This window comes from Lepisosteus oculatus, chromosome 6, assembly GCF_040954835.1.
Source record: "Lepisosteus oculatus isolate fLepOcu1 chromosome 6, fLepOcu1.hap2, whole genome shotgun sequence".
Taxonomy (NCBI): Eukaryota; Metazoa; Chordata; class Actinopteri; order Semionotiformes; family Lepisosteidae; genus Lepisosteus; species Lepisosteus oculatus.
The window spans coordinates 14,230,328-14,254,461 of NC_090701.1; the positions used below are offsets into that span (position 1 = coordinate 14,230,328).

General features: G+C 34.8%; 1 protein-coding gene across 6 annotated transcripts in view; it reads right to left on the reverse strand.

The window, feature by feature from the left end:
- The window catches only part of LOC107078305 (E3 ubiquitin-protein ligase RNF31), a 30,120-nt gene that overhangs the window by 1,508 nt on the left and 4,478 nt on the right, over window positions 1-24,134 (reverse strand). For 2 of the 6 annotated variants that reach the window (XM_015354865.2, XM_069191007.1), the window contains 17 exons: window positions 22,510-22,624; window positions 21,645-21,702; window positions 21,004-21,101; window positions 16,917-17,060; window positions 15,492-15,602; window positions 14,199-14,441; window positions 13,257-13,348; window positions 11,448-11,642; window positions 9,924-10,106; window positions 9,065-9,163; window positions 7,810-7,899; window positions 5,325-5,439; window positions 4,548-4,666; window positions 2,617-2,730; window positions 2,482-2,539; window positions 1,913-2,009; window positions 1,318-1,486 (listed from right to left, as the gene is read on the reverse strand). In XM_015354865.2, coding sequence (XP_015210351.1) covers window positions 1,318-1,486; window positions 1,913-2,009; window positions 2,482-2,539; window positions 2,617-2,730; window positions 4,548-4,666; window positions 5,325-5,439; window positions 7,810-7,899; window positions 9,065-9,163; window positions 9,924-10,106; window positions 11,448-11,642; window positions 13,257-13,348; window positions 14,199-14,441; window positions 15,492-15,602; window positions 16,917-17,060; window positions 21,004-21,101; window positions 21,645-21,702; window positions 22,510-22,624 — 2,100 coding nt within the window. Of the gene's footprint in view, window positions 1-1,317; window positions 1,487-1,912; window positions 2,010-2,481; window positions 2,540-2,616; window positions 2,731-4,547; window positions 4,667-5,324; window positions 5,440-7,809; window positions 7,900-9,064; window positions 9,164-9,923; window positions 10,107-11,447; window positions 11,643-13,256; window positions 13,349-14,198; window positions 14,442-15,491; window positions 15,603-16,916; window positions 17,061-21,003; window positions 21,102-21,644; window positions 21,703-22,509; window positions 22,625-23,717; window positions 23,885-24,134 lie in introns of those variants that run through there. The other 4 variants (XM_015354862.2, XM_015354864.2, XM_015354866.2 and 1 more) reach the window with 4 other exon arrangements.

The following is a 24,134-nucleotide window of genomic DNA, read 5'->3' on the forward strand; positions in this document are numbered from 1 at the left end:
GTGGTGTTCTATTCTTGAATACCTATAAAATGCTACTTGTTACTGATCTGATGAGCTTCTGTGTTACTAAGCTGTTGAACTGTTATTTATGTTGTAAAGTAAAGGATCATTAGTCTGCTGTACACTTTGTAGAGTGTGGAAAAGAATAATTATGCCATTGAAAGAAATGATTTATGACTTTGTTTACCATACATTTTGCAAGGTCCTTAAACTTAATGGTTTGAGACTGTGTTAGTCGTAAGAATAACAGAAGTAGAAGGACAAAATCTAACATTAGTAGCAGATAGTAGTTTTGAAGATAAAGGGAATTTTCTATACTGTTTCCGCAGATAAACCAAGTACTACACTTAGCAAAGGTTTTCCTCTATTTTTCATTTGCTTTACAATAGGTTAAAAACACCTGTCACCCAGTCAAGGAGGCCCAGGAAGCCTAATTATTATGTATACCTTTTTTTGTTCATCTAATTGGCTAAGACCTTTCTCCAGGGAAAATTTACTGCCACATTATAAACTTTCCTTTTTCTGTATGTATCTAAAGTAAACTTTTATTATTGGACCCATGAGAGTTTTTATGTGAAGTTAGTTTACTTACATAACCCTGGAAGTGGTTATACTGATAAACTCTTATATATAGCCTACTACAGTAAGCAATGAATCAGTGTACTGTATTGCAGTGCCCCAAAAATAGTCTAATTCCAACAGGTTGAAGTACTGACTGTAGAAAAACTACAGTATATAAAAAGATCTACAGTTAGTGCTTCATAATTACAATATTATTAAACATAATATAAGGAAGTTGTTAAACTGTTGAATCTGCTTCAATGGGATGAATAGCAATGTTTTGCAACTATTCTGCATTAGGCCAAGCAACCAGTGATATGGTTCTATTTTATCACAGTAGTATAATTACTTCAACATTGATCATTTTCATAAGGCGATATGTTAATTATTGCACTCCACTCTCTTCATGACAATTTTTTTTAGAAGTTCTCTATTCATTGTAGGTTTCATTTCACACCTCTCGTCTGTCCCCTGCTCCCGCCTCTCGTTCCTCCTCTCTCCAAGCTTTTGTTCTCCTGCTACATTACCTTTGCTTACTGCCGTGTCTTTCGCACACCTGGAGAAGGCTCCATGGCCGAAATGTTGTGTTTTCTTTCTTCTCTTTTCAGCATGGAATAAACCTATTACTTGATATGTTAATTATTTTAATATGCTGCTCTGTTTGTGGACTACAGCTTCATTCAATCTGGTGACATTAATACTGGTTGTAATTCAATCCTCAAAAATTTGTCTCAGTAAACATTAGAAATATCTTACTCGTCTTAGTCGAAGTTGATAATGTGCCGCAAGTTCTCCTTCCATTTTCTCAGGGACAGAAAGTTTCCAGCGCTGTAATTCAGTAGCAATTTCATCAATAGTGAACATCACTGCAGGATCCAGGGAATGGTTATTTATGAGCTCCACCAAATATTCTTTATAATGCAGTCTGAAAAATGTTTTAATCAGGAAATGAATTAGAATAAAAAATGACATATTAAAATATACCACAGGCATGGCATATTTATATTTTATACAAGCATTCTTTTAATAGAAATGGAGCTTTACTTATCATCTGAAGGTCCTTCTACATAAACAAAGATTTTATCGGAAAAGTTACAACGGTGTTATGTAAGAGCTGTGGGCATCACTTTTTATCCAATCCTATATTTGGGGGTAGGCAACTCCATTGATAAATCACTGTTGGTACTGTATGTGATCTATTTAGCATTTAGTATATTTGTTTTATATAGCAGGTCTCTGGATAAGTAAATTAATAGATGCACATAAAGGGACAAACTGTTTTATGGTACAAAAAAATGGAAATTTAGAAATTTTAATGAAATTCAAATACATCAGTGATGCTGAAACTTACTTGCAGTATCCTGAATAAAGCACTGGAGCTCGTCTCCCACACTGCTCCTCTACCACCCCATCACTTGTTTCTTTATGTTCCAAAACAGTGCACATTCCTTAAACACACACCAAAACACTGAATGCAGTCTTACTTCTAAACATTTAAAGAACATATTTTCCACAGATGATCTGTAAAATTATATTAGTGTTTGTATGTGGCCATACAAATCAATCACTAAGCACAACTGTACTGCAATCTACCTATGAAAAACATCCACTTTGGGCATGACGTATCAAAATAAGTAAATTACTTCAATTCACACAAATGTGAATAATCTATTTAAAGCCTGGTGCAAAACAGTACAGTGCAATACCTGCACTTGGTTTTAGGAAAAAGAACAGGGGTCCTAGACTTGCTTAAACATTCTGCAGTTCCTTTAGAAAACAAAAGCTTCTCCTTTTATCATTTTGATCACTGATTTAGAATAACTTTAGCCAACACTGTTGTCTAAACCGTATGTCCACACTTTACAAACACACAGCACTCATAAGCCTCGTAATAAAACTTCTACTAACGGTGAACACTACCTGTGGAGCTTCTTTTATCCTCAGCTCTGTTTTCAAGAGAGTAAGGTATGTTGTAATTCTGTAAGAAAAAAAATGTTACAGAATATTCCTTTTCTGTCTCAAGAACCAGCAAGAAATAACTGTAACAGCACATACCCTAAGAAGCTGCTGCAATCGTTTCACAGGCCAGTCTCGTAGATGGTAGAGGCAGTTTCTGGGGTGATGCGCATGAAGACCCTTCAAATGGCATTCTTTTGAGAAGCTGCAAGCCTGACGAATGAGGACAATCACACACTGAAAATAATGTTTCTTTCACGAATGATGCGCAATTTAAATGTTCTCTATTGTCCACATTAGGAAAATAATTGTTCAATTAAATTCTGCTTTATTGGCACATACTTTTTCATTAAAAATAAACAACAAGGGCCCTTCATATTTCCCTGTACTGAGGTGGCTGTTCAATATCTTCAGATAGTAGCAGAGTACTGATTATGTAACGGATCAGACAAAAAGCTGAGAAACTTTAAAAATAGCTTTTGTAACGAGAAAAAAGTGAATTTCTTAATACTTTTATAGACAATGCCACGGATATATAGTTTTAATTGAAAACAATTTGCAACAGTCCTATATACTGAGCATTCAAATACACATTCACTCATTTTCTAACCGCTTCATCCAATTCAGGGTCCTGAGCAAGCTAGAGCATATCCCAGCAAGCAAGGTGGGGTATCCCAGAGGGGGGCACCAGTCCATCACAGGGCATACACACACCACAGGCAGTTTTCCCAGAACCCAATTAACCAACCAGTAAGTCTTCGGACTGTGGAAGGAAACCGGAGCACCCTGAGCCAACTCATGCGAACACCGGGAGATCATACAAACACTGCTCAGACAGCATCCCAGATCTGGAATTGAACCCAGGACCCCAGCTCTGCAAGGCAGCAATGCTAATCACTGCGCCTCCGTGCCACAACAAAATAAACAGATCACTTATAATTGCAACAAATCCAAAACATTATAATTAACATAGGAAAATAATATTTTTATACCACGTAAACTGACACTTTGTCTAACATACTGTAAATGGCATACAGTCGGTAAATAATTATGTTGAAAAACATTCGGCATTAACAGGAGAGCTGCTACTAGTCTCTGACTTTCATAGTAGAAGTGACCACTGCTGGAAGCAATACAAGCTGTACATCTGTAATGCAGCCAGAAGCCAATGGTCACATGTGTGAATATGCATTGACAACTATACTCATCCCAAAAGCACTGAAAGTAAAATAAACCTTTAGACAGATGAATCCTGGTGCATACTGCTCATTCTGAATGAAAAATAAAGTAGCAGCAGCCCCAGAAAATGTTTCAAACAGCAGTGCCCTGTCCCCGTTGTTCAGTGTAGAGGTGGCAGTGTTGTACTGTTAGTTTCTTTCTCTTAGTTTGGACAAAGGCTGAGGTTTTGTACTTCACGAAATTCAAGAATTCAATAATTTCACAGCTCCCTTAAGAGTCAGAGTTAAGGACAACTGAAATGGTGAAATGAAACTGAGATGGAATGGAACTGGGAATTGCAGATTACCAATAAATGAGTTCATCATGCAGTAATGAAAACTTGCACTGCTGTACAATGACACAGTACTTCTCTAGCCATCTATCACCTACTATCTATTGATAATCTGTCTACAAATATTTTGCAAACAGAAGTCTTTTATGTTGTCTACAGATTCAGATCTTTCAAGAACATGTAAAAATGCTATCAAGTACTAATAGGTGGCAGATAGCAATCCATTTGAACTGGAGGGAGGCTTTAAATTCTAACAGTATATACATCTGCACACTGATTGTTTCAAGGCTATTTTATATTGAAAGTAAAATCAAGATTTAATATTTTGCAGAATTTTCATACATCTGTAGTACTTCTACAACCCTTTTTTTGTGAGGGACGAAAAGGTAAGTTAAAATCAACACTGAAAAGAATATAAACAAATCAATCACATGCATTTCTACAATTCTATTGCTTGTGCCCAAAATGGTGGATAAGACACATAAGAAATCAGCACCAATCTGAAGAACACAACACCTACAGATCCCACTCTGAATGGCTTGTTGCATCCTCCACAAAACTCATGTTGGCATTGGGTGCACTTGAAGTGTAGACAGCCTCCTTTTGACAGATAGAATCGAAATGTACAATTTGGACAATCTAAAAAAAGAATAAATCCTAGTTAATATTTAACCTTAAGCTAATTAGAAAAAAAAACACTTCAAACAGAGCTAAAAATGTTCACCTTGCTATATAAAAATTGGGTAAAACATATTCCCCAATAAATTATTTGTTATTTAGATCTAAAGAAATCAGGCTTTCTGGTAACTCACAAATCTGTGAATATCTATATGTAGAAAGAAACTGAAGTAATTTAATGTGAAATGAACATTTGTTTTATTAGCTTTGCTGCATGGTTATTACTTTATTGCCAAGCTATTTAAGTAAAAATTAAAATATATCATCTAATGCTCAGTATTCCCTGCCTATAGGGAATGTAATTATTTTTACCTTTTATAATTTGCTTTCCATAGCAAGCTGGGTTCAGAACCCCGTTTTTAGATTAATTGATAATTCATATTTTGCAATTCTTACACATAACATTACACCATAACAAAAAAGTAGCTTTCTTGTCAGAACTCTATATTAACCTGCAAGTGCGATGTGCCACAGTCAATTTCCCCTTAAGCTGTGCACCTTCCATTTCTCTTGAAAACAAAAGACTCCTAAATTGTGCCAGCATTTACTCTTCTTATGAGATACAACAGACTACATATTTGATTGCTTTAAACCACCAGCTTAACTTCAGATTGCTTACCTATTTCATTTCTGCTAAGGAAATGCTCAAGACGATCTGCTTGATATTCAGGATTGTTGTAGAGCTGCCATTCTCTGAATTTCTCACAAGTTATTCCTTCATGCTGTGGAGCCCACTAAGAAAAAGACAAAATAAATTAAAATGGAACTCCTATACATTCTGTTACACTAACCATGAACAGAGAATGGGATTATAACTGTAGAATTAGAGTGACCATGGCACATGTATAAACCTTTTGTTTTTTCAGGTTTTGCATGGCTGTGTGAGGCTGGGTTTAGGGTTATTACAGCATAACTCCAGTTGTTCAATTTATCATGAGCATCTTAAAAAAAACTTATCACTCAATTAATCAATTATTTGTTATCATCAATCATTAATTAGCATAATGAATGTAACTGTACCATTTCTGATCAATACAATTCAGTGTATCTACTACAAAAGATAGTGATGTTCTTGATAACTTAGTGAATTTGTTGCAGTTTTAAGTGTTAAGTTTCCTTTGATGCTCATTATATTTATTTAAACAAATTTAATAAGGTTGAAATTGGAGAAAATGCCTATGAGTTGGTGACATTCAGGTCACTCCATAAAGCCAGTTTATATGCCAAAGTGACAAGAAGGAAGCCATTACTGCAAAAAACACATCACATATCCCACATGGAGTTTGCAACAAAGCATTCACAAAACTGCATAACTGTGGGAAGAGGTTTTGTCAGATGAAAGAAAAACTGAATTTTTCTGGTCTCATTTCAAAGTGTTACATTTGGTGCAAACCCAACAAAGTCCATCACTCATTCAAGACCATTCAACAATCATACGGATTACTGTCAAGCATGATGATGGCAGCACTGTGGTACAGGGCTGCTTCTCATCAACAGGGAGTGGGAGAATGAGAAGAGTGTGAAGACTGAGACAGAAACGGAGGGAGTAAATTACAGCAAACCTTAAAGCAAAACTTGTTTCAGAATGCTAACGATATAAAACTGAATTAACAAAAATTCACCCTTTGGGAAGATAATGACACAAAGCACAAGGCCAAAGCAATACTGCTGTGGCTTAACAAAACAGAAGTGAAAGCCCTCGAGTGGCAAAGCCAAATGTCTCAATTGAACAGAACATCTCAAGCAAGACTTTAAAATTTATTTTCATCAAAGATTTCCATCAAACATGACAGATCCTGAGCAAAAGACTCACTGCTGTAATTCATGCTTCCATCAGGTTTTAATTTAGGGGGTGAATGCTTCCACAATCAACATACAGTATTTCAGTTTTTGATTAAAAATATTAAACAATACAATTTCTATATTTAGTAAACTGGGTAAATATTGGGTAATTATTCAGAAAACTGATATAAGGATGCCATCAAGAACTGTTATAGAAGAACAGAATAATGCCTAATTAGACCATACAGTATCTGCAAAACTGTATATGGTTTTCTACACTATTAAACAGATCACGAATATCTAGAGAATAACAAGTCTCATTCCAAGACTTAAGAAGATGAACTATGAAGACGCACTAAATGAATTGAATCTTTCAGAATCTGTAAAAGATACCTAAAGGGCAATCTCATTAAGGTCTTCAAAACGTTAAATGGAAACAATAAGGCTGATCCTTGCTGTAAGTATGAACAGAACCTTGGGACACATTCTAATTTTGCACAGAGAGTCACTGAAACATAAAACACATTACTGGAACAAATAGTGGAGGTGGAGATGCTGGGAATTTTCAAGTCTAGACTTGATGTTGTGATACTGTGTTAAAAATACACATTGATGGGTAGAACATCCTGTTCTCCTAATCAAACTTTTACATCCTCTGAAGCTCACCTGCAGTTATATTCAATCCAAAATGTTGGTATTCACATTAAAAAAATATTATTTTGAAATTTAAGCAAAAAACAAAATGCAATGTAAGAAATTACAGTTCATTGTTTTCAACTAAGGTTGCTTTGGATTGAAGCACTGCATGTATCTCCTGTAAAAAAATCATCTTCAACTGGAGATCACAAACTGACAGCAATGTTCAAAACATAGAAATCAAACCACATACTGTACCTGATTGAAACCTTTGTTTCAGTCACATATTGTCAAACATTCTTTTAAACTTGAAATGTATAGGAAGAGGAGGGGTGGAAATTATGCTTCACAACCAGATTTTCTGCTTCCAGTTTAGCTGCACAAACCTTTTAATGTCCTGGACAAACAGGTTTGTCTTCACAGTGGAATGTATTCCAATTTAAAAATCAATTCCTTTTAATTCACACTAAAAATAATACAGTTATTTATACAGTTACAGTTAATCTTAATAACTTTTTTGACACTGCCCTGCCAATTACTATATCCCTATTTATGTGAGCATATAAACAAAGAGATGTTAATTTCCTTAAAAATCTATGGTCAAAATTTAAGAAATAAATTGATTGTTAAATGAGATGCCAGAATACAGACTGGAGTTCAAGAATTTCTGTTTTATTCAGACTTACAGGAGACTTGCATTGATAGCAGGTGCTTTTCCCACAAGAAGGACAGTCCATCCGTAGTCTGTCAGCTTCGTGCAGAAGTCCAAATGAACACTGGAAGGAAACACAGCACTTTGTAACTTTAGTTGTATTCTGTGTTTTGCAGAGAGGGAAGAGTAAAGGGGGAGGTTTCCACAACATTTCAACTTGATCAGATTGCAAAGAAACTATCACCAGGCTTAAAGCACACCTTGAAACAGTAAAAAATAAAATTAATTACAAATCCAGTTATATTTCAGATCACTTCTGTTTAATTATAAAATCTAACATGAGAAAATGAGTTCATTTAGTCACATACTTTGGATTGAACAAGTAATGAAAAAGGCCTTCTTTTCATTACATTATATAACTTACCTGTGCATCTCTACTAAAGGACCAAAGAACTATTACAATACAAGATGAGATGGCCAGTTATAGCCTCAAATATCCTAAAATAATAAAAACATGCTGAACTGTATAGAAAAAGCTAAGCTATAGAATTTTTATTTAAATAATACAAAAATATTGACACACGACTATTTTTTATACTTAAGTTCCCTGTAACATACTTGATATGTTGTGGATTTTTTCTTTGATTTTGATTCAATTCTTCATTTATTTTTTATATAGTTCCAGTCTATCATTTGATGCTAATAATATTAATGTTATTAAATAAAACAAATAAAGATAGTCCTCTGTTGGTCTAAACATTAAATAAATTCTACAGTCCAGACATCACTGGCTTTAATCTAACCTTTCACATTATTTGACTGTAGTCTTACCCTACAAGAGGTGCACACCAAACGCTGTCTATTTTGTCCAATTTCTAGTAATATGATTGAAAATGTTTACACACTCTTCTAATCAGGAGTCTTATATGGAAAAATTAAAATGTGACTTTTTAAACAAAAATAACTTATTGTTTTAAAGTCAGTCTGGATAAAGGAATAAGTAAGCATGATCTTCGGTGAAAATAAAGCCTACATATAATAAGAAGCAGTTGTATACAGTATATACACATTGAATATGTTTAAAGAATTTCCTACTTTACAATTTTTTACATTTGTGATGAAAAAGCAAAACATATAAATCTTACAATTGAACTAAATATTCAAAATACCATGCTGAAACAAGGAACTGTTAAAAAACTATGCAACAGTGTTTAGTAAAGAAGACAGCAGAGAGTGGCGAACATTTTCAAACGTTTTGAAAGAAAGGAGTTAAAACAGAAGGCACTTACATGTGCACACCAGCGGAAGTTGGGCATCTCTTGCAGTGTTCGGTCTCTCAGTTTTCTTTGAAATAACTCATGAATTTCTGGTTCCAAGTAATGCCTGATCTGTTAAAGAAACATTTTGCTGTACTGAAATGTTACCAGATTTTCTACAAGTTGCAGAAGAACAATGAAGTACCAGAGACTCTTAAATACTGAAACATCCTTAATTATTACAGGTTTGTTTATAAGACAAAATCAATAAATTACACATTTATTTAGATCATTTGTACTTCATTTCTAATATATCTTAATATTCCAAAAATTCTGATGTTCGCAGATGGACTCTATTAACATTTCCTCAGAGTTCTTCCTCCAGCAATTTCACTGCAATGTTTACAGCAATGTTTCCATGTGCACCACAATGTCAGATTCTGCTTTATCAATCAGAAAGAAGATGCTTTAGTAGTAATTGCTTAAGCAGAAACAAATTATTGATTACTTCACAGTTGATCAAAAATTATTATCACAATATTCATATTAATTATATTGGTATATTCATGTTATTGTTATGATTTAATATATTGACTAAGGTTCCAAAATGTTACACTTCTGTACAAAGCAGGTACAAGTTACAAAGCAGGTCATTTTCTATTTTTTCATAACCTTTATTAAAAAAAGCATTTAATATAGATTGTATTAAATATAACTGCATATTATCAAGACTTCTGTCCTTGTCTATAATAGTGAAATTGTTGAATTCCATAGATATGTATTTAGACAATTAGCACACAAGGATTTTCATTTGATGCAGTAGATACCCTTTGTAATATCTATCAGGAAATGTGCCCCAGCTTCAGGAGCATCCCTTATAAGCAACTCTGACCTGTATGTCCAAAAGATTGAAGTAATCCATCATATCTTCTGTGCATCCGCTTCCATTTACATTAGGCATGTTGCAAATGGGGCAGACCACATTCACAATACTCTTTTCCTTAATGACCGAAGAGAAGTAAGCCTTGAAACAGCCTTCGCAGATAGCACAGGAACAGTAGGTCATGGTGACGATCTTTTGAGAAAAATATGAGAAGAATTTCTTACAATGAGGCACAAATGGGTAACAATGTTGCCTTGGATAAAGCAGAAACCTTCCATCCATATGTTAACTGGATATGTCAAGATATTTCAGAAATCAACTTCCTAAGGGGCATGGAGATTTAATTAACCTTTTAGTGCAAATAAGATAGCCCTTTAGTAAATGAATCTGAGATATGGAATCAACATCATGGAAAACCATTCAAAATCCTCAAGGGAACCGACAAAGTCAACACAATAAACGTCTTAAGAATGAACAGTGAAACACAAACCAAAGCACACAAGTGGAAACTGCAGTATGTGGAGGTGCAGTTAAAACTGGAGCAGGAGTCATTTCTTCGTCCAAAGAGTTGGGAATGGGAGTACTGAACAAGCTACCCAGTCAAGTTGTTGAACCTCATACCCAGATGTCTTCCAAGAAACAGATCATTGGATAAATAAGATACCAAACAGGCTAGATGTGACAAATGGCCTCCTCTCATTATATCCTTAAGAAAAGCACAAAGGTTTTCACTGCATACAAGACTACTTAACAACGAAAAAAACTGAATATCTTTTTAAAGGGCATAACCCCCAGCTGGACAGATGTCAGCCACGGTACACCACAGGCGTCATTTTTAGGTGTACTGCACTTCTTCCTGATCAATCCCAAGGATATTGATTCTGGTATGGTTAGAAAACTTGTTAATTATGTCTTGGACATAAATATGGACTGGGCTGACACCTGAGAAATGAAATGTAAAATGATCAAATGCAAAATGACCCACACAGGAACTAGGAGTACACACTATGTATCTTGCATGTATGATTCTAAGAAGTAGGAAGGTATCCATAAAAGGGATCTGATTTCTGCTCCATGGTGTTCAGCCAAATGTCAACAGAGATATGACTGAAAATGGCACAAAGTGCACTAAAAAGCATCCTTCATTTTGAAATTTAGACTTGCACTTTTAAGTGACTCCAAATTCCCAGAGTCTCTCTAATTGTGATTAAAGTGCACCAGCAATGTAAAAGAAAACCCAAATTCTATAACTATTTGAACATCTTAATGTAAATGCTGAGAAAAAGCTGGGGCGCCACACACATTGGAGTCAAGAGTCTCCATAGAAAGTAAAGGCTAACTGTACTATCTGTAATCAGTCACAACAGTGGCAATTTATAAGAGTTGCCTGTTGCATTTACCTGCTGTTTGTGCACCCACATCTGAACAACATTCTGATTTTCAATCAGTCCTTCACATTATGGGAAATGACTGTTACCTTCAGACAGTTGAAACTAACATGATAACATTAGAAGTTCCACCTTCAGGCCATACCTTATTGAATGACACCTGGTCACTGCAGATGGGACATTCATGTGAGAGGTACCTAAGAGCAGAGTCATAGTCTCTACTGGATTGTACAGCCTCCATGACATCTTCTACAGAGAAGCTTCTGCCATCCAGAGTCAATAGGCTTTGGAAGATGTGAGACTTCTCTTTTGAAACACCTTCTGGAATTGGTATATTCACCTGCAAGGCAAGCAATTTCATAAATGAGTAATTTGGGATGCATAACCATACAGTACTGTAAGAAGGACTGGTGTATGGTGATACTTATTTCCAAGCACTGAAGTGCCTAGAATTATTCAAGCAGTACTAGATTATTTTGGAAGTGATTTGATGGGGAATATCACACTATGTCCAAGCAACTTTCTAAACATGACATTCATGGCAGATATGCTTAAACAAAGTCTTTTCTTTGCAAAATTCTTGTGTTTTTCATAACATTTTAATCTTTGCGATGATTCAGATTTTTGTAATTCCAAGAGAGAAGACAAGTGGAAAAAACACAACAGTTTGTTAACTTCAATAGACATGAATCTCTGAAACAAATGCAATCTTGGTTTGCTTTCTGGGCCCTCCGTGGATCTTACAGTAATCAGACAATTGTGAATGAAATGACTAAATTACTGACATCACATCTCTATGATGATTTGGAATTAAAAAAACACTTCTTTAGGCATAAAATTGCTTGATGAATGTTGATTATTAACAATTAACCTCTGTGAATCTTACATTATGACAGGTTATGATGTGCTTGTAGAAAAAGTTATAACTAATTTTCCCTTTCTGTACTCAAAAGACGGAATTAGAAAGCAACCACACACAAGTATGAAGTGTATGTCTACAGTTAGTAGTAAGATTGTGTGTATAAATCTTGATCATTTGTATGCATAAAAAGAAAACCTGTAAACCTGAGGTGTTGTAAGCTTACATCTGACAGGGCATTTGTCTTTAATATCACTCTTCAATATATAAAATTTCAGTGATGTCACTGGTAGCACTCTAAGGATTTTTGTTTCAAAATATTTCTTTTCAAAGTAATTATATTCGTTAGAACAACTCACTTTGTAAAAAGAACAGGTAATTGCAACCCCTTTTTAGGTTGATCTGGATAAAAGTATTAGGTAAATAAATAGTAATAATACATAATAATATCCCTCCGTATTCAATGAAGGATGCCATTTAAAACCTCAAGTCCATTTAGTATATTAACAATTATGTTAGCAGTTAATGAATAAGTAAATACTTTGAGAGCTGTAGTGGTAGAGTTTTTGAAGATTAGCACACACAAAACTTCTATCCTCTATTTATTAATATTATTTTATGAATATCATTACCCTTAATAATAAGTTATCGCATCAGCTATTAATTTAGAGTTTCTGTGTTCAAAGACAATTTTGCACGGTAGGTTTACCCTTACATATGGTAGAACAGGAATAAGTGTTCTTAATTATTAGAGGATAAATGTGTTATCAAATAATATTTGCACGTGCCTCAGACAGCTTCCCCATGAGAACGAAAAGTAGTAGCTTAATATTTATAGCTAATGTATCAACTGAAAATACTAAACATGATACAACATTATCATGTTGTTGTTTGCCTCAGCTAACTACAGTATTAGGATTATTTAGAAGATACATTTAGATACATATAAATCTGCAAAATAGAAAAGTAAACAAAACCAACAAAATATTGAACATGTAACAATAATTGAAATCAGCACAAGGTACAGATGTCATTGCAAAGCTGATGCGTATCTGAAAGGCAATCATAAACCCCACAGCTGTGTAAATGCCTTACCTCTGGTCTTTCATATTTCTTTACTTGAAGAGGAAATTTCTGGTTGTTCAAAGTAAGGACATGCTCCTCCTTTCTAGCCACACGCTCTGCATCTGAGAAGGTAAAAATCACACATTGTGTACAAGTCATAGCTAAGGTAAGGTACTGGTAACCTTAATGTTCAATAAAAAATTCAAACCGAAAGGATGCAAAAAAAATGCCAAAGTGCATTTGGAAATTATTTATTTCCCTTGTTTCATTGCACTATTGCCAACGGTTGTTTTAAAAAGAAACAAATCTGCAATGCATACAATAAATATGAATGTTTGTTGTACAAAAGACATTGAGAATCCAAACCTATTGTTTCTTTTGCAAATACCAGCTCCACTGTAAGCCATCGGTGAAAAGTTTGAAACTATGAAGATAACTTTTAAAAACAAAACTATGGATTAAAATATAATGAAAAGTAATTCCACTGTAACAAACTGCAGTAGAATTCACCTCACGTGTTCATCAGATCTGCCAAATTTGATCACCATATACAGTATTTATGTGACAATAAATACAATCATCAGCAGACATCTGATACATACAGTAGAAACAAATAAAGTAAAAAGATTAAATTAACACATTGATGTGTGAATTTCAAGGAGGAATTAACTTCTACTTGTTCTGTTGCAGTTTGCATGCAGATGCAGCTCCCCACTTCAATCACTGATACTCTGTTCTTTCATGCAGATGATAACAATGCCCAAACCTTTATTTCAAACTTACATTGCTCATGTAAATTGAGATGAATTCTACAGTACTACAGATTTTTAAATATAGCAGAAATATTCAAATAGTAAACCATTTTGAGTGTCAAAATGTAATTAGAACATGCAATTGAACTACCAAGGCCTAACTAGAGCCATGCAGAGCATTTTATTTCAGTTTTTTTTTAATCTGCCTATTCTTCAGTACCTTGAGGGTTACAAAATGTCACATAAGCCTGGTTGGGTTGGTCAGTTGGATACTGGACATCCAGAACTTCTCCACCTCCATTAGGTCTTCTTTGAAAGTAAATGGTGAGCTTGTTTTTCAGCTTGTTTTCTGGGAAGCCCCCTGGCAGTCTGCTCACTTCGATCTTATGTCTATTATCCACCAGTCCCAGGTCTTGGGCAAAGGGGCCATTAAGCTGCCTTTTGCCAATGCAGGTGGTGATGTCTTTAAAAAAATAGGGTTGAATTCACTATCATTATCTCAGTATATGTTACTTGTGCTAATTTTCCTTGATGAAACTAAAATAATGATAATCAATTCAAAAGTACAATTAAGTCTTTTGAAAGAAGCTAATGCTGTAGTTAACAGAATATCATTTGTGGCTATTCTGGATTTGCAACATCCTTTAAAATGATATTGTCAAATTCCTTCATTTCAAGAGTTCCTTCATTAATTCCTATCTTCTGCAATTATATCGTTTAGAAAAGAAAATTGTTTTTTTAGTTTGGTGGTGAAGAAAATAATTTGTGAAATTCTTAATGAAACAGAACATTTACTCCATGTTTTCTACTTCTAAATTAAATTTCAAAAACATGATGAAGAGATAATAAATAAGCAGTTAGATTTGTTAGACTTCACACTTCATATTTTATACTTTCAGAGAACTGTAAGCAAATGTCACCACTGAAACAAAACTGAAAATCACTTTGAAATAAAGATATATTTGCTTTTCCTAAAGCTGTTTCTAGAACAATGATAAAAATAATACAAATGCTATGGTTTATTATTACTGCCTACACACATAAATTAGTTAATAATGTGTTGGAGCCCATCCTGGCAGGATATACTTTGAGCTGGATGCCAGCCCATCACAAGGCACACACAGACACGAACGCACACACACACAGGGTCAATTTTCCCAAACGTCAATTGACCTACCAGTACTTTGGACTATGGGAGAAAACCATAGCATTATACATTCTGTTTAGATTCTAACTGTGAACAGAAAGGTCAAAACACTTTTTTACATTTTTATCATAAATGCACACCACAGAAGCAGCACACTATTTTTATAGGAAATATTACATGATACCTTGAAAACAGATGGAACTGAGATTCAATCATTAACTGTGAAAAAAAGTTGCCAGGTTGTCAACTTTAACTTAAGAAACACTTGGATTTTGACTATTTAAAAAAGAGAAAATCACAGGATTTTAAAAATTTTTAGTCTTTTTTGTCTAAAAGTTGCAAAAAGAAAAAAAGGTTAAAACATACCATTCTCTTTTGTGCCTAACTTGTAAATATTTATAATGTTTTCAAGCTCTAAACTCTTGAAAACATCATCAACATCTGCTGCACATGTGGGACTTTTTGCTGGAACTTCAGCTGTGAATAGATAAAAAAAAGTTTATCAATACTATATATATATTAGAAATTGTATACTGCACACATACAGAACTGCCTTGAATTTGGTCTATTTTGTGACAATCTGCAATGGTCTGGTTTTACAGCCCTTACTTTATGAGCTATGTGTAAGCATCCCTCTAAATCATTTTTTTTTTTAAATGAGTGAAACAGGTCAGATATATTTGTAAATTTGTCTGTGCAGTCATGATAAACCTGTAGTAACATCAGGAAACAGTAATTGCAAACAACTAATTAAAGTTGTACAAAAACATTAATACGAGTATTAATAAAAATAAACTCGGAAAGATAGATTTACTTTTCTTAAAGCTTCTAGAACAACAATACAAAGAAAACAAGTGCTTTGGTTTATTATACTGCCCACAAACATACTGTAAATTAGTTAATTAATTATATATTCAAGATAATATAGATACATTTAAGCATTTGTTAAAGATTTGGACACCATATATTTAAAATATTGTTATTGATATTAATAGTAATTAAATAATAATGATCTAAATCATGTCATTGAAACAGGAAAGGAGTAATCAATGATACTATAAGAGCTAGGACGAACCCTTTTTCTCAGAAACGTAACAGTGTAAATTTCTATCTTTTGGATGCTGCCAGTTCTTCCAGATTTATGGTTGAAGCCAGGCTAAGATTAATTTGAATATCATCAGAAAGAAGGAAAAGTGTAGGACTCAGAAGTCCCTGAGCACCCCACAGTTGTGAAAGATACATAAATCCAACTAATGATTAATAATAGAATTACAACAATCTATGTAATCTGAAAGTAAATCATATTTAAAATCAGTAAATACTGCACTGCAGTACTGCACACTAAAACTGAGATTTTATTTTAAATAAAATAGAATTCAACGATTGAAAATATTTTCAGTAATTGCTCCACTGTTACCCAGTGTCTTAATTCTACAATTTCAAATAAAAGGAATTAATTCAGAAACCAGGAAGCATTAAAAAGGGTCTGGGCACAATGACAAGAAATAAACAAACATAACTGGTACAAACAAAAACTATAATTGATTTAAAATTACTGTTACATGTATTACATGTATTTTAAAATATTCAGCTTGTTTGCTTTTAAATTTGTGGACAAAATGACTATTTCCACATCTTTTCAAATACCAAATATCAAACTCAGATGCCACTGCCTCCAGTGCTGACATTATTCAGAACCTCTCTGTGACTTACGTGCCCTCCTATGAAAAAGACTGGCAGTTTTACCTTTATTTTAAAGGCCAATTGTCATTTAATTTGTCTAAAACATACCTTTATTCTGCTCAGAGGGGATAGAAGAAGAACAGACTTTGTTTTTGGCAGGTTGAAATGCGATTCCCAGATCCATAAGCTTGGTAGCATAGGACTTCTTTTCCTCGTGCTGTGAACTTTGCTCTGGTTTTCTCACATGCTTTCCTGGTAACAAAAAGTAGAGTGTATTTTAACACAGTAATAGAAAGTGAAACCTCTAAAGCACTGGTCAACTAAACAGGCAATGGTGTTGCCAAAGAAAACTGTAGGTAATAAGCCTCAATTAAAGTTCAAAATTAATATTAATGTACATAACATTAATTTAAGACATTGACAATAAATACAGTTTTACTCTGCAAAATTAGATGACTATTTCTACAAAAGCATTAATTATTATATTATACTAACCCTAACCCTAACCCAAGAATCATACAGCTTCATTATCACAGTGAGCTAAATTCAAGACTCATATACAGTAGCTAAACATTTATAATTATATCTATGTAGTTCATTGAATCACATTAAAGCTGAAGATTAATAATAAATTAAGAACCAAGGTGCATTTTGCATAGCACATTACACTTCCTATATATTATAAAGCTGTTCATGACACAGAGCTGTGCCTTTTTAGAATTGATCCCAGTTATAAACTTTCAGTTTTGTTTATTCCGTTAATAATGCTTCAAGATCTTACATGTTCAAGATGGTCTGAATTATCATCTCTATGCTGATGATACTCAAATCTTCTAAACCATTGGTTCTCAAACTGTGGTACGCGTACCAGGAGTGGTACGCGGAGTGCCGCCAGGTGGTACGCCATATGACCCTGGAACTGTGTTGTGTGCGCTGAAAATACGCAGCCTACGTACTATGGTACAGCGCACGCTAATATTTGAGTGGACGCAGAGTTACGATGTAATTCTATACCACTCTATAGGAATGCATGCTATGAAGTAAGTGGCCAATTGTATTTAAAAAAAGCTATCTCCAGCAAATAGGGAGGGAGGAGAACGTGCGTGATCTTGGAACACCACCAATCTTGTAAGCGTGGGAAAGTATAGAAATGCATGCTTCGAATTTAAGTGACCAATTGTGTTTAAAAAAAGCTATCTCCAGCAAATAGGAAGGTGGGAGAATGTGCATGATCTTGGAACATGCCAATCTTATAAGCATGGAAAAGCGTGAGAGATAACAGAAAAATATTTAAGGACTGTTCTGGGTTAGTTTGAGAAAAATACATCATGTATCTCTGTTTCGCATCCATGCGAATGAAAGAAAAACTTCTGAGACAGACTTCTGACTGCCTTTAAAGGGGAAACGGGAAATATTTCTCCAACAGCGCCACATTCGTCAACAATTGATTGAAAATGAATACCTCACAAAAATCAAGTATTATGTCCTGGCTGAAAGGAATAGACACCAAGAGTAATGATGCCAGCTCCGAAAGATCACGCACACCTGTTGAGATTGAGGAGGATTATACATCGGCCACCGACACAAACTCTGCTGCTGAACCTGCTAGTGTTAACAAGCGTCGGAAGACAGCTACAAGGCAGTACGATCCAAATTATCTAAATTTGGGATTTACTTACACCGGGACAGAGGAAGAGCCAAGACCACAGTGTGCCGTGTGCTGTGAGATTCTCAGCAATGAAAGCACGAAGCCAGCATATTTAAGGCAGCACTACAACGAAGCATGAGCTCTTGAAGGATAAGCCTGTTGATGTTTTTCAAAGGAAACTTAAAGATCTGAAGCAGCGCAAGTACACCATAAGGAACAGTGCCACTCCAATTTCCAAAGCCCAAGAAGCATCTTACTACACAAGCTTGCAGATTGCTAAGGCAGGTAAGCCCTACACTATCGGTGAAGAACTTTGTTTACCGTTGGCAAAAGAGCTGATACTTATTATGTGTGGAGAAAAAGCTGCTAAATAGTTCGACCTGGTGGCCCTTTTGAATGACACTGTCACTCGTAGAATTATTGATAAGGCGCATGATGTCAAAAGTACGCTGATAGAGCATGAGGACTTTCTGTTCTGCAAGCCGCTACCAACAAGAACTACAGGAGAGCACATATTTCAGCTTCTGAATGACTTTATTGAAGAGAATGGCATTGACTGGAAATAATGCGTCAGAGTTTGTACAGGCGGTGCTAGAGTGATGACAGGCACACACAGCGGTGTAGCTGCACGAATTAGAAAGGTTGCTCCAGATATGAAGTGGATGCACTGCAGCATCCACCGCAAGGCCTTGGCAGCCAAGAAAATGCCTGAGGATTCGAAATCCATGTTAGACTCTGCTGTCAAAGTTGTGAATTTTATCAAGGCTCGACCAATGAATTCACGTCTGTTCAGTGTGCTTTGGAACGAAATGGGCAGCGAACATGTGCAGGTTTTGTTACATACCTGAAGTGAGATGGGGCAAGTGTGAGGGGCAGAGTGCTCACGAGGCTCTTTGAGCTGCACTCTGAGGTACACATGTTTTTGCATGACCAGCAATTTCCCTTGGCAAGTCTATTTGATGATCCAGTGTGGCTGGTAAAATTGGCCCACCTGGCTGATATATTCTCAGGTTTGAATTAGCTGAATATGGGGCTCTCTTTAACAATTTTTGATGTGTCTGACAAGATCACTGCTATGAAGAAAAAGCTGCAACTTTTTGTTAATAAAATCAATGCAGGTGATGTGTCTGCTTTCCCAACTCTGGAGAACCATCTGCACACATATGGTGTGGAACTTGATGCTGCTGTTCGAGATGTGATTGCAGTGCACCTCTTGTCATTGAAAGAACAGTTCTCAGAGTATTTTCCAGTTGAGGCAACACCAGAGTGGATCAGGAACCCCTTTACTGTTGATGCCGAAGGAATACCCAAGAATCTCTTCTGTGCTGAGCAAGAGAAGTTGCTCAAGTTATCATCTGATGCAACTCTGATGTCAGAATTGAAACGACAGTCACTGTTGCATTTCTGGATCCAAAGACAGAGTGAATACCCAGCCCTCTCATTAAAGCCTGTGCAATTTTTGATACCTTTTGCTACTACCTACCTTTGTGAGGAAGGCTTCTCTGCTCTCACTGTAATCAAGACAAAGTACCGCAGCAAAATGGATGCTGAGCCAGATCTGCGTTTGAAGCTCACTGCCCTCATCCCTGACATTACAAGGCTTTGCTCAACTAAACAAGCTCACCACTCTCACTGAAATGGTAAGTTCTCAGTGTTATTCTTATAATTGTTTCTATTTTTATTATATGTTTATGTGAGAGTGTGTGCGAGGACTCATGTTGGTCATTGAGATTTTCTGTGGTTCCTATGGGAAGATGACTTGTAGGTGGTACTTGGATGCTTTGGTTTTATCAGTGGTACTTGGTCCAAAAAGTTTGAAAACCACTGTTCTAAACCATACTAAACCTGACCCGGACGTGGCTGCTTCTGCACTCTCTAATTGCATCTCTGACATAAGATGACTCCAAACTCCCTTCACTTAAACTACAACAAGGCTGAGGACATGCTTCTCGGCACATCTGATCAATTATGTAAAGCCAACACAGTAACCCTATCTGTAGACGGCATTATACTTGAGTTTCAATCTAAATTAAAGAACTTGGAAGTGATTATTGATCCAGGCTTGACGTTAGATTCACACGTTCACAATATTGTATAAACATGATTTTTCAATTTAAGAAATAGAAATTCCAGACTACGTCCTATTATGCCTCTGACTGAAAAGCTGGTCAAAACGTTTGTCCTTTCCAGTATTGGTTATCGTAAGGCCCTACTCACACAGGTTTCTAAATCATTAGTATGTCTAACATTTGGAAGCCAGAATCCTGACTAGGTCACTTGCAAATGATCACATTACTCCTGTCCTGGAGTCCTTGCACTGGCTTCCTATCAGTTTTCATGTGAACCAGTTCTGTGTCTGCCCCTTGCATCTTTATCTGCTTTCTTAACCCTTGTTTTGAATTGTAATTTTGTTACCTCTTCTCCTTGTTTACTTTTTTTACTGTAAAGCGCCTTGAGTTACTTTTAAAGGTGCTACATAAAATAAAGTTTATTTTTAAACAAAAGAAAGTCTGTAACCCTTCTACCGGAGTAAACAGATATACTTACGTGTATCAGTTGAACACTGAACTGGTGAAACATCGTACATGCTTTGACTCAGTGTGGTATTCGGATCAAAGATGACGGTCCCAGAGTAGGTCAATGTGCTATAGAAAACACAATGGAATATGTATAATTGAGTGGCTGAACAGGCATTTTGTTCTCAACCAGGATTATAATGACAAAATATTTCATTTTGCTGTCAGAACAAGAATTAAACATACCATGTTCCATCTTAAGCATCATATACTGTAGGTACATTCCATTCTACATTGAGAAGCTTTGTACGTCACTGCATTAAAAAGCAAAATAGATCAATAACAAACAGCAATATCTGTAGGGCAGGGATGGGTTAGAGGATGTTTTCTGGAAGTTTGCCTTTTTTGTTCACAAACACAATTTTTTAGCCAAATTTATGAAAGTATATAAAACTAGGTAAATGTTTCTAACAGGACAGAAAATTATAATAAAAGTACTATATTTCTAAGGAAATATGCAATTGTAATACCTCCTACACGTATCTGTCATATCTCTCACAAAAATCAATATACAGATGATGTACTGTTATGTACCTATTTATTCTTTTTGCTTTATTGTTCAGTACTTCATGCCAATCGATTGAACAGTTTAGTTAACACAAAAGCACTTACCTGGTGTCAGGAATATACTTCCTGGAAGGTTCATAATATCCTATAGGTTTAGTATTACCTGTACAAATAAGTAAAACAGAAAAATGCCATCACTGATAAAGCAACACTAGTCTTCCTAAATATGATAATCTAGCTATTTTAATCAACTACCAGTAACAACTCCCAACCAAAAAAACAGTTTGTGAAAAATTCCAGATGTCAGCTATAGATTAAGCAGCACTGTACAATGAAATCCACTGTTCAGTCATTGAACATTAAATCCTGCTTAACATATTTCTCTGTATTTCTTTACATGCAGCCTGAATTACATTTTTTCCACTAACAGAATTTCAGAATTTTCAGGTATAACAAAAAATTTAAAAAGACATTTTAAAAAATAAAAAATGCAAAGGAAAGGGGGAAGATGGCTTTAACTGCCTGATTAAATGTGAACCTTTTAGACCCATAATGAGAGTCTGCTCATTAAGAGAACAGCCTGCTAAATTCATAGCTTTGTCTTTATAAAATAACATAAAGTGCAACTTTCTAGACAAGTCTTAAACACACTACAAATCCACAAAGTAAGTTACTTAAATGATTCTTAATAAAAAGTTAGCTTTATATCACTCTTTTGGGGACTTTTGGTATAATGTAATATAATTAAGTAAACATGATGTGGGGTTAAATATAGAGAAAAAGGATCAAAAGGAGCTGCAGGCAGGACAAAGCTAATAAAATAATAAATGAAGCTTTTGACGGACTTTCTTCTACAATTCTATTACCTTTTTGATTTCTATCATGTAGCACAAATGATAATAAAAATGATTAATACACAGCAGAAATAAGGTATATGTAATAAATATTAATGTTGACGTTCTACAGTCACCTGGCTGGAGTAAAGATGGCACTAGCCCTTGTGAAGGTAATGCAGAAAACAATGGTGTCTCACTCTGGAAAGCTGTCCTCATCTCCTCTACAACTCCTAATAAATTAGATGTTCCCTGTGGTCATAAACACATATACAGGCAAAACCATAGTCAGTGTACTGAAAGACATGTTGCCAGACAGAGGAGGATTGATTTGATTACTATAGTGTAACGGTCAGACTGCATTTTCTCATGAAATCAGTATTGTCTCATCAACATCAATATGTTTGTCATATGAACCACACTTTCAATATGAAGATGAGTCAGAACTTGCAAATTCAAAGAGCCTTATAATGAATTTAACTGATACAATGACATAAAAGGAATTATGATCTGAAATAGATCTCACTGTAATTCGTTCTATTTCAATAGCTTTACAAAGGACTTTGTTTGATGTGATTACAACAGTATTTCCAAAGGCACACTATATTCAATAACAGTGATACCTAATTGGCCATGTGCTGTCAGGATTATACCTAAGCACCCGAATTATGACAACTCTTGATAAAAGCATGTAAAAAGGTGCTCCAATCCAATGTATTTAAAATTAAAACATGACAAAAGCCAGAAATTATTCCACATGTACTTAAAGCCAGAATGTGCAGTCTTTATTAAGACCCAGTAAAAGTCTTGTACCACCTGAAAATAACTATAACCATACCAAAAGTGATATGGATATTCTAATTAATTTGTTTAATAAACAATCAAATACTAAATGTCAGTTATAATATAAATATACCCCTACTAACCTTTAAAAATTAAAGATTCCAATTTCTTACATTAAACATTTGCAGCCTTTATATTAAAAGAGATTGATTTTATACATTTAATAAAATATTTTATTTATTTATACAACATATTTGTTAAACATCCTGTGTCAAAACTGACACAACTATGGAAAAAAATGTCATTACTGCAATCTAATCTACATTAGAACCATTATATTATTTTGGACATTATTTTCTATTGTCAAAACAGAGTGCTCCTAGAAAAGAAAATATCTATAGAATCATGTTTGGTACTGTACCATGCCAGGTACTGCAAGCAATTTTAAAAAATGTAAAACTAACATCATGCAATCTGTAACTTAACATTCACCAGTGTCAAGCAGACAAAGTGCAGAGCAAAACTAGTATTATGCAATACTGTATAAAAAGATTTTACTTACATGCTTCCAGTTACAGAGGTAATGGAGACGAACATGCCCATTCTTATCTACATAACTGCTGTTTGCATTTATAACCATACATGCTGAGGGATTCACAAAGCATTTAGGAGGATTCTGAGGGTGTGTGTTGTGCAACCATATGCAGACAGGTATATTGTATGATTTACCTAAACCAAAAAAAAAAAAAGAAACTCAAATAAATGTGGATTAATTCACATATAAAGAAGTGTATGTACAATGCCTTGCAAAATTATTTGGACATTTTCTGTAGCAAAATTACAAAATGATGTATGTATGTTCTTTAACCTTAAATTGTTATTAAAAACTTGAATGCTAGCAAGTAAATGTTAGAGTAAATGCAGTAGTGAATGTAGTGAATGTTAGCAAAAGCTAATAGTTAATACTTGTGAAGTTTGG